Source organism: Stylophora pistillata, chromosome 13, assembly GCF_964205215.1.
Source record: "Stylophora pistillata chromosome 13, jaStyPist1.2, whole genome shotgun sequence".
Taxonomy (NCBI): Eukaryota; Metazoa; Cnidaria; class Anthozoa; order Scleractinia; family Pocilloporidae; genus Stylophora; species Stylophora pistillata.
Window position 1 is genome coordinate 16,804,115 of NC_142531.1, and position 19,509 is coordinate 16,823,623.

At 42.2% G+C, this 19,509-nt stretch overlaps 1 protein-coding gene across 2 annotated transcripts; it reads left to right on the forward strand.

Moving 5' to 3' along the window:
- Window positions 1-6,358: 6,358 nt before the first annotated feature.
- LOC148717881 (uncharacterized) lies at window positions 6,359-13,681 on the forward strand. 2 transcript variants are annotated; one of them, XM_088742306.1, is made up of 2 exons: window positions 6,359-12,283; window positions 12,571-13,681. In XM_088742306.1, the coding sequence occupies exons 1-2, from the start codon at window positions 6,411-6,413 to the stop codon at window positions 12,590-12,592; spliced, it is 5,895 nt and encodes a 1,964-aa protein (XP_088598432.1). In that variant the 5' UTR covers window positions 6,359-6,410; the 3' UTR covers window positions 12,593-13,681. The 2 variants fall into 2 exon arrangements, with proteins under 2 accessions (XP_088598432.1, XP_088598433.1); XM_088742307.1 differs by lacking the exon at window positions 12,571-13,681 and having other exon boundaries at window positions 6,359-12,287.
- The last annotated feature ends 5,828 nt before the right edge of the window (window positions 13,682-19,509 follow it).

Sequence of the window (19,509 nt, forward strand, 5' to 3'; positions counted from 1 at the left end):
ATTGTTTTATTACACTTCATTGAATCTTAAACGTTTGGATTTTTTCAGAAAAGGTTTTCAGTTTCCAACACGCATTTCAATGCATTTCCATACAAGATAAATCGAAAATGAGTATTAATGCACTTGAATAAACCAATTCGAACACTAGAAACGCAATATTCAGAACTGGTAAAGATGAAAAGAAAAGCTGTGGGGTATAAATGGTGTTACCTCCACATGATTGCAAACGATTACAACGAGAATATATTTACTGCGGTGTGGGTCTTTTACTACTGATTACAGACTATTACAATGAACCCATCATTCCCAAATGCAGTTTATTTGGCTCTGGCCATGTAGTCTTGGAAGTCAAATTTCCCCGAGTTCCGAGAAAAATCAGGTAATTGACATCAAATACAAAAAAAAAAAAAAAAAAAAAAAAAACAAAACAAAACAGTCGTGTTCATAGAAATCTTTCCATCTTACGTGAGGGAAACAGAAATACTAAATTAAAGAGGAAGCAAGCTTTTTACCGTGTACTTCTCATGATGCTCGTTGTACTTGCCATGGCGCCAAACTAAGCTCGCACAGAGTTTTGGTCGAAGGCGCGAAGCGTTAGAAATATAAACAAACATCTAACCAGAAGACTTTTTATGGCGATTTTAAGTGAAAATTAGCGGAAAGTGGAAGGAATTATTGAGGGTAGTTATAGTGTTTTTGTATCTGAAAAAGCCGGCACTATCCACTATCCTATAGCTTGAAAAATTCAAAATAAAGCCTTAAATGCTTGTCATAATAGCAGTCATTCCAACGGTTTTCTTTGTTTTGAAATTTGAAAGCGAATAGATTAACTTTAAATGATAATAAACACTTTAAATATTTACATTTTGTTATGGAAATCACTGCAAGTCGAGCGTGAAATTAGTTCGCGATCCCTTATAAATTTGTTCTTGCTGTTACATTTCTCTTCCGAGCAACGAGCGCTGTTCTTAGCAATTTACAACACGTTTCAAACGGCTGAATTCCAACGGTTTCACTCCCCGTTATTTCTCGCTATACCGGGGCTCCTCCAGAAAACTCTCGCGCTTCGGCACTCGCCTGCGATACAAAGCTTCAGCGGTAAACAATACTAAAAACAAAATGGCGGAAATTCTAACTGGCGAATAAACAACGAATAAAACCAGGTTAAAAAAAATAATATTTTGCCGTGTTCCCTTGGCCTAACGTTCCCTGTTGATGGAGAAGAACATTTTTTTTATTTTTGCATGCTCAAATACATTTTTAGTTATAAAAGTGTGACGCACAAAACCAACTGAAATATTAGTAATAAACACAGTCAATAAGTATCTTTCATTACATCGCTCGCAGCGCCCGTGGGAAAAATAAAGCGAATCTTGTTTTCGATTGGCTACCCGAGTGGGCAAGGTGGGCTCATCTTGCCCGCTCGGGATTGCCCGCACTGATCCAGCGTATGAAAAAATTGAATTCGAACTAAGTTGGTAATTCTTGGACAATTTCGGCGATGGAAACGCAAAAAGCGGCACAAGATAGTCAAAACAAAGAAAACAGAAGCGACTCTCGTGACTTTGTTGTGCTGCAAAGACAGTTGGCTTTCTTTCCCGGCTCTTGAAGTAAACAAGTTATTCTTAATTCTTACTAATGCGAAATCTTTTTGCAGTATGATAAATATTTTATTAACCAAGCTTGTGAGGTCAAGATGGCTGGATATTAACCTCGTTCTTTTCTCGCATTTTTTTGGACCTCGACTTCGTCTCTTTCCATAAAAATGTAAAAAAAGAACTCAGCCAATATCCAGCCATCTTGACCTCACGTTCGGTTAATAACGCATATATCATATGACCACTAATTGTTGAAAATCTGAATCTTAATAGGACGCGGAAGACGGGCACACGAGCACGAAAGAAAATTCTGTAATAAAAATTTTCCTTAATTTTTTCGATTAGCTAGATGATGAGGGAAGGGAATAAACCAAGACACAAATGATCTGGATCCCCAAAACACTGTGGAAGGGGAAGTTTCGGAAGGTTGGGGAAAGTCCCAACTGTAATGCATTATTTTTGTTGTTTCACTTTCAAAACATCAGCCACAGTTATAGTTCTTTAGTAATTCTAGAGAGGTGAGGTGCTTATGGGAACGCCCAGTAACTGCTCTTTCGATCTTTGTGTTTGCGCTTGTTATGTCACACTGTGAAAGAATCGCCACCACTCGAGTAAAATACATTCCTTCTATGGCAACATTTTAAAACCTTCGTGGCTTTATACCCTTGCCACTGAAGCATACGGTGAAAACTACAACATTAAAATATTTACGCGTTACGCAACGGAATAGCTGCGAATAGTGAAAACTGTCCGTCAACGAACGAAATAAGCGGCAGAGGATAAACTAAAATTAAGCTTACGTTATAATTCCTGCTGGCTGCGTGAAGGCAAAAAAGATTTCTCCAACTCCTAAATTTCTCCGTAGAAGCGACGAACGCGTGTATCTTAAAGCTTCCTAAGGTCGTTCCCGTTACAAAGGTCGTGAAAAGATCGGGTTACAGGGTTGCGAAAGATAGCGATGATTAACTAAATTACACAATAAAATCACGTACGTAACGCAAGTGTGTTGCGTTGTTCGTGACAGTTTGGATATTAGCGTTGTACGGCACAGATTTTTACAAAGAGCGTAATCTGTGTTTTTTGTTTGTTTGTCTGTCAAAGCACCTGAATCTCGAAAAAGAAGATAAGTCAGTTTATGACACTACACGCTCACGAAGAGAGATGTTTTAATTTTCCATGAGAGTCTGAGACTACTTAAATACTGGCGATCCAACTTCATCGATTTCCCACTCTAAACGTCAGCTTTACGATGGCCAATTTGCATTAACAACTTAGTTGAGAAAACCAAATTATTTTGTTTTACCCCCGTCGAAGCATGTAGGACTACAGTTTGATTACTTAGCGCCTTTATTAATGTTATTCACAGTAATTATTTTGTTTTACCCCCGTCGAAGCATGTAAGACTACTGTTTGTTTACTTACCGCCTTGATTAACTCATTAATAGCCGCAGCTGTTGTGAAAAACTGTGTTTTGAAGCTAGTCGAGCATATTTGGGGTCACTGTTGTGGTTTTAAAAGCTCAAACTTACCACAAAACCATTGACAGCCTGTACACTTGACGGCCTTTCGATCCAAATGCAAAATGGCGGCATGAAAATCTCGGGCACGCGCAGAAAGCAAAGTCTCGAGTTTTTGGGTTGAAAAGTAATGCCCCACTTACGACTTTTACTTTTCTCTCTTTCAAAAATATCAAAAGGGTTCCATATGGCTTTTAAAGAAAAGATTTTCGTAAAAAAATAACAACCAATATTGAGGCGGTACCATGTCTTTAACCTTTATCAATTCTATGTTCAACTTGACCTACTTTGAGTAAATTTCACTGTGGGAAATAGCTGTATGATAACTTTGAGGTCGAATTTCTTCTAGATGAAGATGTCAGCACGTTGGGTTGTATATGGACATGTTTTCTTAAAAAGTATAAAGGGCTCATGCAACATATGAAGGGAATCCGATGTCTGGAAATAGTATGAAATCTAGCATTTCTGGAACATATATTTTCTCTCTTCAATTCCTCCCCGTCCTAAGGGCCTTTGGGAGTTGAACGGATTTATTCTGAACTTCGCGCGTGCATATTAAAAACTCTAAGCTCCGCCTTCATGAACAATTGAGCAATTATGAACAACGGCAATGTTTTACCTCATTTATATCTATATACGAAATCAGTAGTAGCTGTGGAATGGCGGTAAATATTTGAAATTTAAAACATGATAAGCACTTTTACATCAAGTTAAGAGCAAAAGGACAACGAAAAATATACGTAGGCATGCACGCACAAAGTACGGGTTAAACGACTATAGAAAGTTAACGGACAATGAAATTTCACGTCCGTTCACTTAGCGTATCAGAGACTGCGACAAACGGAGGGTTACATTTTGTGGTCCAGCGAGTTTCCATTTAAAAGTATTAAATTGAAAGTAATAAGCGACGTCATTACTTGCATAAATTTCGCAACTGTGGTCCGTTGAGACCAGTCAACTTAACCACCTTCATTTACAAAGCATTCGAAAGAAGTCCACCAACAGTCTCTTCGCTGCTAAGTAAATCAACATGTGTTCCGTTCAAGAATTGCAGCGAGTTGATCGGGAGCTCTTTTCAGAGCTCATAGAAACCCCGATCAACCCTGCATTCTTCCACATGTCTACTCCGTTTGTTCACGGCTACAACCCGATATTTTACCTGCAAATCAACGGAGAGGGGCTGTGGCAGTTGCGAGAGTACGTCAGCAGAAACATGGACGCCTTATGTGCAGTTCTTCAAGAGAAATTGTCTAAAACTGGATACCAGTTAACGCAGTCATCTTTTTTTCGAGTCCGAAACGTTGTGAAGAACAGAGCACAACACATCGTCAACAAAACAAGAAACACGAGTAAAGGCAGCGTCAGAAAAGCCATGCGATCCACATTTTGATGTAAAGTTGCAATGAACGGAAAAAGTGTATAGTGAACTCACTCTTCATGTCTGTTTTTAAAAAAATTAACATCGATCGGCTATTTGTGCTTGTCTATTGCAAAATTTTCCTAAGTAACGGCTAAAAAAAAAAACGTCCCATGCCCTTCTCTAAAATACTTCTAATTGAAAAATATCAACAAAACAATTTGCTTGCCATGCACTTACAATGAATAGAGCGGACAACTCTTTAATCATGTAAAGATGAAATAAACAATTTTTAAAAATCGAGTTTCCAGATGGGATTTGAACCCACGACCCTCCGTGATCTAGTCGGATGCTCTAACCACTGAGCTACAGGAGACTCTATGGTGAACAAGGGTCAATTAGTGGGTATTGACTGGAACCGCATCACGCGGCTACACAGCCAAACATCAGCTAGCGCATAGAAGCTCACTAACACGAAGCTCACTAACTCGATTTTTAAAAATTGTTTATTTCATCTTTACATGCTCACTTTGGAGGCTGGTTGGCTGCATGTGATGCTTTAATGCATGTGATGCTTTAATGTGACAGCGTGATGCTGTTAGTGAGCTTCTATGCGCTAGCTGATGTTTGGCTGTGTAGCCGCGTGATGCGGTTCCAGTCAATACCCACTAATTGACCCTTGCTCACCATAGAGTCTCCTGTAGCTCAGTGGTTAGAGCATCCGACTAGATCACGGAGGGTCGTGGGTTCAAATCCCATCTGGAAACTCTTTAATCATTAGTGTTATTGTTCCCTTATCACACCTTGAAAATTTACTCTGCTCATCTTGACGTTTGATTGACAGTTGCGGAATTCGGCGAAGATACTCTAGTATTCCCTCAACTTTATCAGTTGACCAATGGTATCCCAGCAGTGCTGGATGTGCATTTCTTTATGCCGGACTTACTACGTATTTCGCACTGCAAGTAAATGTCACGGAAAACAATAGCATTCTGCGCGATGGTCACAGGGCGTAGAAAAGGTGTGGGTCCACATGGGCGCTTACGGGCGCACTGGACGTCAATAGGTTAATGTTGTTTACAGTAATTACACGTGGTGGACATTCTCATAGAAAAAGCAACAGCACATGCTGTTTCACTTTTAAATCACGTGATAAGATGAAAGAACGACAAAGCTAGATCCAATAACAAATGGTAAACACCACAGCGTACACTATTGAGTCATAGATGCACGCGGGAGGTTGCTAAGCAGGAAGGAAGCGTAAGAGTCACGCAAGCCGATAGCCGAGAGCGACTCTAGCTTCTTGAGTGCTTAGCATAACTCCCACGTGCATCCATAACTTAATAGTGTACACTGTGACGTTTACCATTTGTTTTATAACATAATATTGATACATTGCAGCAAAAGAGTTTTCTTTTATTAAACAAATCCTGCGTTACTAGAAAAAACAAGCGCGCGCGGAAAACTAGTCTTTGCATTCGCTCACGTCAGCAGCGTATACGTATACCCATGGGCAAATGGTGGACGCTGAATTAACCAATCAGAGCACGCGCTTTACTTTGGTTATGCTATGAAATCACTTGGATAACAGTTTACTTTCACAGCGTAACAGCCACACAGTCCGTTTTCAAAAAATCTGTGGTCAAGGTTATTTTATAAGTTTCACCGAATTTACTCGATTGATTTCTTCAGCTTTACCAATCCAAGTTCATTTTCCATTTATTTCTTATTCTAAGTCGATATTGTGAACTCTATACTTGTTAGCTCTTTCAGCTCAATACTGAAAAAAATGGACCCTACCAGTTTTTTCAAGTTCACATTTAGCTTCCTTTTCGTTGTGACTCATAGTAAATCCAGACTATCTAGTCATTGGTTGACTTGTGTAACTAAAAATTAAATGTTTCCCTAATTTGAATCAAATAACAGGAAAGGATAGCAATGGAAAACCTAACGATAGAAACCATGATAACTTCCTTGAGCATAGCCATCCCTATTGCCGTATACCTGCTAAACTCAGATCGTGTTCAGAAGGCTATTGAAATATTCAGCGAATGCTTGATTTTGCTAAATAACTCCAACCGGAACAGCAAAGACCAATTTATTTCACCATGTTACAGCACCATCTACAAACTTCTCTTTTGCGCTTATCTTCGTATCTCCGATCACATAAATGCAGAAAGATACGGTAGGAAACTTCTTGTCCTATGCAACGAGTCTGGTGCCTTAGTAGAAGAAGGAGATATAAGCATGGCCCTAGCAGGGATAGTTAAGAGTCAAAAGAGGTTTATAGAAGCCAAACAACTTTATGAAAAAACGGTAAATATAAAGAGACAAACTGGTGATAAAATTGGAGAAGGAAACGCCTGTGAAAGACTCGGATATATCTTTTATAAACTTGGCGAGAACGTAAGAGCGAAAAAGTATTTTGAGAGAGCCCTTGCCATAAGAACCAAAATTGGCGACAAAAAGGGAGAAGCATCGTGTTACGGAAACCTTGGAGCATTGCTTAATTCGCTCGGGGAATACAACAAGGCTATCGAGCATCTCAAAAAAGGGGTTTTCATCGCAAATGAAACTGGCGACAGGGAAGGAGAGGCAATCCGCTACGGAAACCTAGGTACTGTGTTTCAGACGATCGGACATTACGACAAGGCTAAAGAGTATTACGAAAAAGCGCTTGTCATCAGAGCTGAAATTGGCGACAGGAAAGGAGAGGCAGCCTACTACGGAAACCTTGGTACTGTGTTTCAGTCGCTCGGGCAATACGACAAGGCTAAAGAGTATTACGAAAAAGCGCTTGTCATCAGAACTGAAATTGGCGACAGGAAAGGAGAGGCAGCCGACTACGGAAACCTTGGTACTGTGTTTCAGTCGCTCGGGCAATACGACAAGGCTAAAGAGTATCTGAAAAGAGCGCTTGTCATCAATACTGAAATTGGCGACAGGAAAGGAGAGGCTGCAGCTTACGGAAACATAGGTATTGTGTTTCAGTCGCTTGGGCAATACGACAAGGCTAAAGAGCATTACGAAAAAGCGCTTGTCATCAGAACTGAAATTGGCGACAGGAAAGGAGAGGCAGCCGACTACGGTAACCTAGGTACTGTGTTTTATTCGGTCGGGAAATACGACATGGCTAAAGAGTATTTCAAAAGAGCGCTTGTCATCAACACTGAAGTTGGCGACAAAGAAGGAGAGGCAGCAGCTTACGGAAACATAGGTACTATGTTTCAGTCGCTCGGGAAATACGACAAGGCTAAAGAGTATCACGAAAAAGCGCTTGTCATCAGTACTGAAATTGGTGACAGGGAAGGAGAGGCAGCCGACTACGGAAACCTAGGTAAAGTGTTTCAGTCGCTCGGGAAATACGACAAGGCTAAAGAGTATCTGAAAAGAGCGCTTGTCATCACAACTGAAATTGGCGACAAAAAGGGAGAGGGAGCAGCTTACGGAAACCTAGGTACTGTGTTTCAGTCGCTCGGAGAATACGGCAAGGCTAAAGAGTATTACGAAAAGGCGCTTGTCATCTGTACTGAAATTGGCGACAGGAAAGGAGAGGCAGCCGACTACGGAAATCTAGGTACTGTGTTTCAGTCGCTCGGACAATACGACAAGGCTAAAGAGTATTACGAAAAAGCGCTTGTCATCAGAACTGAAATTGGCGACAGGAAAGGAGAGGCAGCCGACTACGGAAACCTAGGTAAAGTGTTTCAGTCGCTCGGGAAATACGACAAGGCTAAAGAGTATCTGAAAAGAGCGCTTGTCATCACAACTGAAATTGGCGACAAAAAGGGAGAGGGAGCAGCTTACGGAAACCTAGGTACTGTGTTTCAGTCGCTCGGAGAATACAGCAAGGCTAAACAGTATTACGAAAAGGCGCTTGTCATCTGTACTGAAATTGGCGACAGGAAAGGAGAGGCAGCCGACTACGGAAATCTAGGTACTGTGTTTCAGTCGCTCGGACAATACGACAAGGCTAAAGAGTATTACGAAAAAGCGCTTGTCATCAGAACTGAAATTGGCGACAGGAAAGGAGAGGCAGCCGACTACGGAAACCTAGGTACTGTGATTTATTCGCTCGGGAAATACGACAATGCTAAAGAGTATTACGAAAAAGCGCTCGTCATCAGAACTGAAATTGGTGACAGGAAAGGAGAGGCAGCCGACTACGGAAACCTAGGTAATGTGTTGCAGTCGCTCGGGCAATACGACAAGGCTAAAGAGTATTACGAAAAAGCGCTTGTCATCAGTACTGAAATTGGTGACAGGAAAGGAGAGGCAACCGAGTACGCAAACCTAGGTACTGTGTTTCAGTCGCTTGGGAAATACGACAAGGCTAAAGAGTATCTGAAAAGAGCGCTTGTCATCACAACTGAAATTGGCGACAAAAATGGAGAGGCAGCAGCTTACGGAAACCTAGGTACTGTGTTTCAGTCGCTCGGACAATACGGCAAGGCTAAAGAGTATTACGAAAAGGCGCTTGTCATCAGAACTGAAATTGGCGACAGGAAAGGAGAGGCAGCCGACTACGGAAATCTAGGTACTGTGTTTCAGTCGCTCGGGGAATACGAGAAGGCTAAAGAATATTACGAAAAAGCGCTTGTCATCAAAACTGAAATTGGCGACAGGAAAGGAGAGGCAGTCGACTACGGAAACCTCGGTACTGTGTTTCAGTCACTCGGGGAATACGACAAGGCTAAAGAGTATTACGAAACAGCGCTTGCCATCAGAACTGAAATTGGCGACAGGAAAGGAGAGGCAGCCGACTACGGAAACCTAGGTAATGTGTTTCAGTCACTTGAACAATACGACAAGGCTAAAGAGTATTGCGAAAAAGCGCTTGCCATCAGAACTGAAATTGGCGACAGGAAAGGAGAGGCAGCCGACTACGGAAACCTAGGTACTGTGTTTCAGTCACTCAGGCAATACGACAAGGCTAAAGAGTATCACCAAAAAGCGCTTGCCATCAGAACTGAAATTGGCGACAGGAAAGGAGAGGCAGCCGAATACAGAAACCTAGGTACTGTGTTTCAGTCACTCAGGCAATACGACAAGGCTAAAGAGTATTACGAAGAAGCGCTTGCCATCAGAACTGAAATTGGCGACAGGGAAGGAGAGGCAGCAGCTTACGGAAACCTAGGTACTGTGTTTCGGTCACTCGGGCAATACGACAAGGCTAAAGAGTATTACGAAAAAGCGCTTGCCATCAGAACTGAAATTGGCGACGGGGAAGGAGAGGGAACCGACTACGGAAACCTAGGTAATGTGTTTCAGTCACTCGGGCAATACGACAAGGCTAAAGAGTATCTCAAAAGAGCGCTTGTCATCAGAGCTGAAATTGGCGACAGGAAAGGAGAGGCATCCGACTACGGAAACCTAGGTAATGTGTTTCAGTCACTCGGGCAGTACGACAAGGCTAAAGAGTATTACGAAAAAGCGCTTGCCATTAGAACTGAAATTGGCGACAGGCAAGGAGAGGCAGCAGTTTACGGAAACCTAGGTATTGTCTTTCAGTCACTCGGGCAATACGACAAGGCTAAAGAGTATTACAAAAAAGCGCTTGCCATCAGAACTGAAATTGGCGACAGGGAAGGAGAGGGAGCCGACTACGGAAACCTAGGTAATGTGTTTCAGTCACTCGGGCAATATGACAAGGCTAAAGAGTATCTCAAAAGAGCGCTTGTCATCAGAGCTGAAATTGGCTACAGGAAGGGAGAGGCAGCCGACTACGGAAACCTAGGTAATGTGTTTCAGTCACTCGGGCAATACGACAAGGCGAAAGAGTATTGCGAAAAAGCGCTTGCCATCAGAACTGAAATTGGCGACAGGAAAGGAGAGGCAGCCGACTACGGAAACCTAGGTAATGTGTTTCAGTTACTCGGGCAATACGACAAGGCTAAAGAGTATTACGAAAAAGCGCTTTTCATCAGTACTGAAATTGGTGACAGGAAAGGAGAGGCAACCGACTATGGAAACCTAGGTCATGTGTTTCAGTCGCTCGGGAAATACGACAAGGCTAAAGAGTATCTGAAAAGAGCGCTTGTCATCACAACTGAAATTGGCGACAAAAAAGGAGAGGCAACAGGTTACGGAAACCTAGGTAATGTGTTTCAGTCGCTCGGGAAATACGACATGGCTGAAGAGTATTACGAAAAGGCGCTTGTCATCAGAACTGAAATTGGTGATAAGGAAGGGGAGGCAGCAGATCTTACAAACCTTGCAACAATGTATAGAATTCTCGGAGATTATGAAGTTTCGGAAGTATACTTGGAGAAAGCATTATTCATATCCAGAAATACTGGACATAGAAGAAGAGAGTTCCAAATTTTGCAAAATTACGCCGTTTTGTATTTATTAAAAAACAAAATCAAAGACTCCCTTTCATGTCTTCATATATGTATTGAAAAGTATGAGGAGATGAGGTATTTCTTGGGCGGCACTGATGAGTTCAAAACATCATTTCTGGAAGACTCAGGAATTTTTCCCTACAAGCTGCTAAGTACTTTGCTTTGTGTCACCGGAAGTGTTCGTGATGCTCTTTATGTTGAAGAGTTGAGTCGAGCGAGAGGCTTATCGAACTTGATGGCAGAGAAGTACTCGGTTGAAGCGCACATCTCTGCTAATCCACAATCTTGGTTTGGCATTGAAAATATTTTGAGAGGGGAAAAGAACTGTACTTGTCTTTACATTTCTTATTTGCACAATCACGTGCATTTGTGGATCTTGAAAACAAGTGGAGCCATTCATTTTAAACGAATATCACAAGAAGAGAATCTCGCTCAGGCTGGGTTGTCCAGAGACTTTCCTTTGAGTCAATTTTTGGCTGATAACTTCCGGAGTCTTGGTATTTTTCCCACTAAAGACTGTGAAGATCGGTCTTTAAATATGACTAAGTCGCAACCTCTTACCGCCGAGAAAAAAAGCTTTGCAAGGGTGCGACTGGTAGAGGAGGACGAGAAAGTTATCTCAAGTCTATCGTTGTGTTACAAAATCTTTATTGCCCCAGTTTATGATTTGCTTGAGGAGCTTGAAGTTATTATTGTTCCGCACAGTACTTCGTACAAAGTTCCCTTTGCCGCCCTGAGTGAAAAAGAGGGGGCCAAATACCTCTCGGAGACGCATAGGATCCGGGTCATTCCTTCATTGACGACACTCAAGATCACTCAAGACAGTCCAGAGGACTATCACAGCAACACTGGTGCCTTGATAATAGGCAATCCCAAGGTTGATTGGTTGCTGCCATTGCCCGGTGCTAGAAAGGAAGCGGAGATGGTCGGACGACTGGTAGGCGTTCCGCCCCTGGTAGAAGATCAAGCAACGAAGCAGGCAGTACTTGAAAGGATACGTTCAGTCAGCCTGATACATTTTGCTGCCCATGGCAACGCCGAAAGAGGAGAAATTGCTCTCGCCCCCATTCCTCCTTTCAACAGTCGAGATGTTATCCCACCAAAGGAGGCTTACATGTTAACGATGGCTGATGTCTCACGAGTGAAAGTCAGAGCTAAACTGGTGGTACTTAGCTGCTGTCACAGTGGAAGTGGACAGATAAGAGCCGAGGGAGTCATTGGAATTGCCCGTGCGTTCTTAGGATCTGGTGCTCGGTCGGTGCTAGTTGCACTTTGGGCCATTCCAGACTCAGCAACAGAGCAGCTGATGAGACAATTCTACGAACATCTCGCTGAAGGAGAAAGTGCCAGTGAATCTCTTCATCAGGCCATGAAGTGGATGAGAAATAACGGCTTTACCAAAGTGTCTGAGTGGGCTTCGTTTACGCTGATTGGAGGTGATGTGAGGCTCGATTTTGACGAACTGAGGTAAGATTCATTCATAAAAGGTAATAGAAGGTGGCTATTGCTGGTCGCTAATGATTAGAGCCAACTATCTGTGACCTTGAATATAAAGGCTAGTTTGATAATTACTTGGTTTTGAAGAGTAACAATTGACACTATCTGCTTGGTGTTAAATGTAGATTCTTGAAAGTGCCTCACCATCAATCAGATATACATGTAAGCAGAAACCATACGTTTTCCTACGTTTTCTTATTGCGCCTGTTATGATTGTATTTTGTTTTACAATTTGCTCTTATTTTCATTCGTTGCAGGAAAAAAGACCTTGACAGTTAAATGATGAGTGATGACTCTAAGGAAACAAAGCTAAGAAACTTGTGGATGAATGAATTAAATAGGATAAGTAGAGAACAGACTTTAAATAATATTTTATTGTGTAATTCAAGAAAAAGAATATTTTAAAATATTTTATTACTGCGTGTTCGACATCTTGAAATATTAATCCGGAGATCAATTTTTATATTTTGTGTTTTCTTTTGCAATATCCCTCCAAAGGATGTATTGGTTAGGCACTCAGGCAATGTTTTATTCTCTACAAAAATTACAATGACAAATTATGTTGTGGTTCATTAGTCTCGGCCGTTAAATTTCTCAAAACGAATACGAGGCCGTCTCCAGCAGTGTCGCCGTGATTTATTTAACAATTTTCAAATGGTGAAACAAAAATGTGTATACAGCGCCAGCAAATTAACAACTCAATTTAACAAGTGAAATCTCCCGGCATACCCGAGTAGTCTGGGAGTCACACAACGCGTGACAGAAAAGAAATTATGGTTCCATTTGCGCGGAGTATTATTGGCATGATGCCCTTTTGTAAAGTACAATCATTACAATTTAAGTATTAAGCGAGCCACCTAAGTGTGGAAGGGTTTTCCTCAGAGCCATTTCTTAGGATTAGTTAACAGAACCTTAAGTATTTGGAGAATGATTTTGATGGAGCGTCTTTACAGAAACCCTTTCTTTTGGTCACCTTCTTGAAAGATCGAGAAAAGAAATATATGAACCTCAAAATAGGAACGGGACAAATGTCTGTTGTGTGATTTTTATGAGGTGGAAAAAATATGGCAGCAAGATTTTGAATCTTGTTCAATAACTCACTTGCAGATTGTAATTAAGGAGATGATGCTTGTTTGCATGTTCATATTAACCATTACCTTTAATCGCTTCCAAGTTAGCTTATTAGACTTTTTTTATGGCCATCAGCAGTTTTTTCTTGTTTCCACATATTTTCGGATTATTCCACGGAAAATATATACACTGCCCTTTTTCGGATGTTGTCAGTGTAACTTTCTTAAAGGAAAGTAGTTTAGCAACTGATTCTGTAACCATTCCAAAGAGTAAAAATAAATGGTAGCGTTAGATAGATCTGAGAAAAACTCTCGAACGTTTATCTTTGGCAGATGTTCCAAGTTTCTTCATTGTTAATGGCGGCAAGGAAGCGGGATAAGGGATACAATTGGCGGGACTCGGGACCATAAATAAAGGGTCTCCATGATGTCCACTGACGCTTTCCGCGCTGAAATAGAAAATCGTGATAAGTTTCGTCCCTACTCATGTTACTTGATACTCGTTTTCTAGCGCCAAATTTGTGATAAAAAAGCGAGTGACTCATATGAGAATGACGATACCGTACTTTGTGAGTCAAACAAAATTTCCATCTCGAAAATTATTTGAAGGATTAAGATTTTTTAAGGTTAAGAAATCATGCTGATTAATCCAAATATGATAGCTGAACTATAAGTATCGGTGCTCGATAGATCAAGTACTTCATAATTATGAAGAACTGATTGACTGAAACTATTAGTCGTTTAGAGGAGCTGAAAGTCTTAATTTCCTTACGGCCTTTGGGGTACGGAAAGGACAGGGAGGGTCACTGCTCCCACTTTTCGTGTCACGTTCTCCCGCTTCCTGTGCTTTAGCGGCCCTTTGTCCCCCGACTCCCGCCCTTCATTGTACCACTCCCATCCTCAGGTTGATAAAAAGGGTCAGCAACCTGGGTTTACTGGCTATAGCAAAACGTATGATTCTTGAACTTCTCAGACCCTACAAATTTTTTGGAAGGGAGGGAGGGTAGTTAATTTTATTTATATGAACACTATTACAGGCCAGTTTACATGAGCCTGGTTATTACAGTTTGACCATCGCTTCTCGCATCGACAAGGAAACTCTTTATTCGCACTATTTCAAGAGGTTACTACAGATTATAAAAGTCAGAATATGTAGAAAAAAAAGTAAATTACATCAATAATCAAAAGTAAAATGTGCACAGTGACCAAAGTAGCATAGCTTTCGAGTTGGCCATTGTCACGTATAATTAAGTGGTGTATCTTAACATTTACACAAGACTTACTTTACTTTAATTCTAAATTTACACTAACCAAGGTATTTATACACATTCAGTACTATAAAGAAAGAGAATAGAGAAGTAAGTAAATAAGTAAATAAATAAATAAAAATTTAATTAAGTTAAAAGAAGGAGAATAAATTTTTGTTTATATTGAATCAAAAGAACAAAGACTAAGAACAAAGAAACTAAAGTAAACTCATCTAAAGTAAAGACATCTCACTATAGAGGCCGTCTAATTCTGCTGTACAATATTACAGCTATTGCAGTTTCAAATATGTATTTACATTTATTGAAGAATCCAGAAATTACCGGCATCATGCCATTTAGCAATGAAATTAAATAGCTAAACGTAGCATTTAGAATTCGGTGCCCTCTGTCTAATTTGGCTCTGCTTCTATTAATTTAACTGATTGCACATCCATCGTTTTTGATTTTCGCTTTGATTCGGAAGTGGCTATAATCATGTGTTATAGAAAAGCTGGCTTCAACGAATGATTCATATCACTACACAGGAATTGATGTTGAACCGTTTGCATTTTTTGAGCGTTCAATTTAAGTGCTGGTAAAGTATTATTGCACATTCTTGTTCGGCTGGTTATCACATTTTAAAACTATTCTGATTTCTTGAGTAAGTCGAAATCTTCTTTAAACCTCTGCAGAATGGTTTAGAAGTTGTACATACATTCTCTGCGGATCCATTTCTACACCAGCAGTATGATTCAGCCATGTGACTGGATGATTAAAAAAAACAAAACGGACATTTGCAGAAACGAGGTCTTCTATGGACTGATTTTTCGTCGCAACATCGAAAAATACTGAGGCTGATCAAAATAACCTTGGACGACATACAATTGACCTGACTCGCTTTGTTCCCTGGAGAAGTTCGACAGCTGACACTGTGTGCATTGTTGCGTTGGCACAATAAAAACGACGCGTTTTGACATAACACTTTATTCACTTACGAATCGCGAAAGTAGTCATAAAAGAGTGAAAACTAACGGAAAATGGATTAAATAACAATTAACAATTAAACATAAGTGAAAACTAAAAGGAGAAATTAGTAGGAAAGTTTCATTAACATTCTGTGCCATACGATGTCGAAGAAGACGCTCACTACGGTGGCCCATGAGTGTCACAGCAAAAAACAAAATCTACACCAAGACAAAGCGAACTCACAGCAAGACTACCGCAATTCACGGCAAAACTGAACGAACTCAAGACAAGACAACGCCAACTCACGGCAAAACAACGCAACTCACGTCAACACACCCCCAACCACGTAATCCGCTCGTTTTCTTTTTAAACCATTCTCCTTTTTCACATTACCCAAAATACCTTGCGCTTTGGGGGGTAACTTTGGAGCCCGAGTTACAAGCAAAATGGCGGCTCCAACTAAACAAACGGATTTAAAGCTACCAAATTGTTATAAAGATGCTTCTAAACTCACAAAACCAAAGCTTAAGGAAGTTTGTAGAGCCCTCTCTGTAGATTTTGAGAATAATATCGGGAAGAAAGCTTTCAATTCGCCGTTTTGAGGTTGGTTTTTCTGTAAAAACAAACGAATCTCTTCGTACTCGAAGCCCCTGAAGAATTGATAGCGGATGAGGCCTTCTTTGTCGTCTTCTGGCAACTCCAAGTACTCATCTTCCAGGTCAACTTCCACAGATTCCGCCATAGTTCACAAAAAAAATTATGGCCTGTAATGGAATAGTTATCAGGTTCCATCCGCCGTGACATTTCACTTCTACCATGGCTTCTCGCTTCCGCCGTGGCTTCTCACTTCCTCCGTGAAAAATTTGCGTTGTGTTGCCGTGAGTTGGCGTTGTGTTGTCGTGAGTTCGTTTGGTTTTGCCTTGAGTTAGCGTTGAGTGTTTCCGTGAATTGCGGTTGTCTTGCCGTGAGTTTGCTTTGTCTGTAAGTTCTGTTTGTGCCGTGACGTTTATGGGCCACCCCAGCTTACAAAAACAATTAATCAAGCTATAAAAACACGCGCGAGAAACCCTGGCTTTTTTTGTCATGTGACTAAGTGCAGCACTGTGTAAGTGGACACAAGGTGTGCAAAAGAAAGAAAAGCCAAACAAGAACGAAAATGGTACATCCTAGTTTTCGATTAAACATTTCCTTGGGAAAAGCCGGTCAGCTAGTCGCCCAACGTCTCTAGTTCAGTCCAAGTTTTTTTGTTCTCAAAATGATTCTCCAAAGAGCTCGGCTTTTAAATGGGACTTATGAAGACGGAGTCTTTCGTTTTGACTTTCAACGTGCGTACCATGCCATCGGGCCCAGGCTAGGTCTTCAAGACCCATCCAAGATCCCATGTTCTCTCGGTGCAGCAGGACCAGAGTTAGGCAGGGTGTTATGCCATTTCCCTCGAACTTACAGGGTTGGCAGATACTCCCGCAACCATCGCTTGCATAATGGGTCAGCAAAAAATTAGACTTGGTTCCATTTCCCTTGGTAGTGGTCAGCTTTCTCGAAACGCACTCGGAGGTAGACAGATAGACCATCACATTAGAAAGTGTGCAGACTGTAAGTGACTATAGCTCGTTTGTGCCGTCTGAGTTGGCAGTAAGCGCTTGTCCGTTTAACAATAGTTCAACTTCCTTCAAAAGGGGGAAGAGAAAATGAGAAAGCCCTGCAGAGTAAAAATAAACGCTTTTTATTAAGACACCAAAAATCTTAACAGTTATCGATTTCAGCAAAATGCGTTGTCCAGTAGATAAGTTTAGATAGAAATGAGATACAGAACCTAAAATCTTACAGAGTCCGGTTGAAATTTTGGTTGCTCTGCTATCCAGTGCACGAGACTAACTTGTGAAGTCCCAAAAAACCGTAATTTCTGAAGTTATATAAATGCTTAGTACATCCCCTAAAAATTAACCGTCTCGCATGTCACGCTCGAACGATTTATAATTCAATGTTTATCACAATTAAGGAATCTGGCAGAAAGACGTGGAGAGAAGGATTTAATAATATATTCGATAGCCTTCCCAAGAGAAGTATCAATTATTGAAAATTATTAAAATATCAAAATATTAAAATGTGGGGTGAGTTTCTAATTAAATTGTAGTGCTGCGTCGGTGGCGGATTGTAAACGTGAAGAATTAAAAAGCTGACGTTTCAGGCGTTAGCCCTTCGTCAGAGCGAATGGAGAAATTGTGGACTGTGGGAGTGTATATATACAGAAATTGGAGCTACGCGCTTGGTGGGAAAATTAAAATAGGGATCAAGCTAGATCCTCTCTCTTTTGTCATCTGCTTGTTACCATATTAAACACGAAAAAAGTTTACCAATTTTTTTGTTGGCGTCCTTCTGTCTCGGGAGACAATGGAGTTGCGCCCATGGTCAGTCTGTGGTGGAGCTGCAGCGCCGGCTGTGGCTGTAGAGACCGATCCTTGAGCGGCAGATCCTGCTGCAGTTGCTGCATGCGAAGACGTTGTCGTCCGAGGGGGATGGGTTGGCCTCTGCTCTCTGGCGCCTGCGAGCTCTCTTGTCTTCCCACTGCTCCTCTCTTTTCTGCTCTGCTGTCTTGATGGCTGACATGGTGGTGGATCGCCAGCCACTGCGGTCCGCTGCCAGTGCTTCGAAGCCTGCTGGCGCAATGCCACCCGCCTTCAGGTCACGCTTGAGCACATCCTTGTAGCGGAGCGAAGGTCGTCCAGTGGGTCTGGACCCAGTGGCAAGCTCACCGTACAGAATGTCTTTCGGTAGCCTGCCATCTTGCATGCGGGTGACATGACCGAGCCATCGCAGGCGTCTCTTGGTTAGCAGGGCGTACATGCTCACAGTTCCTGCCCTTGCTAGGACTTCGGTGTTTGGGATGCGATCCTGCCAGGTGATACCGAGGATTCTCCTGAGGCAACGCAGGTGGAAAGCATTGAGCATGCGTTCTTGCCGGGTGTAGGGAGTCCAACTCTCGCTGCCGTACAGCAGTGTGCACAGCACACACGCCTGGTACACTTGCGTCTTGGTCTTGATGGTGAGCATAGTGTTCTCCCACACTCTCTTGGTCAGGCGGGCCATAGCTGTTGAGGCCTTGCCGATCCTCCTGTTCAGCTCGGTGTCCAGGCTGAGGTTGCTGGAGATGGTGGACCCAAGATAGGTAAAGTCCTCCACCACATCAAGGGTACAGTCACCTATGGAGATGCTGGGAGCAGTGCTGACGTCTTGGCCCAGGATGTTGGTCTTTTTTATGCTGATTGTGAGGCCAAACTGTGAACAGGCATGGGCAAAGCAGTTGATGAGCTCCTGGAGGGCAGTTTCGGTGTGAGCTGTGATGGCGGCATCATCAGCGAAGAGCATCTCCCGGATGAGGACTTTGCGCACCTTTGTCTTGGCTCGGAGGTTGAACAGGCTACCGTCGCTCCTGGTGTGCAGGTAGATGCCCTCTTCGGATTGGCTGAAGGCATAGCGCAGCAGCAGGGAGAACAGGATGCCAAAAAGTGTCGGCGCAAGGACACACCCTTGTTTGACGCCGCTCTTGATGGGGAAGGGGTCCGAGGAGGAGCCATCGTACTGGACAGTACCTTTCATTTCCTTTTGGAAGGAGGTGATCAACCTCAGGAGCTTGGGGGGGCATCCAATCCTGTGCAGGAGTTTGAACAAACCTGACCTGCTGACCAGGTCGAACGCTTTGGTCAGGTCTATGAAAGCGATGTACAGGGGGCGTCTCTGCTCACGGCATTTCTCTTGTAGCTGCCTCAAAGAGAAGATCATGTCGATCGTGGACCTTTCGGCTCGAAATCCGCACTGTGATTCTGGGTACACACGCTCTGCCAGTGACTGCAGTCTGTTCAACACGACGCGGGCAAAGGTCTTGCCGACGATGCTGAGGAGGGATATTCCGCGA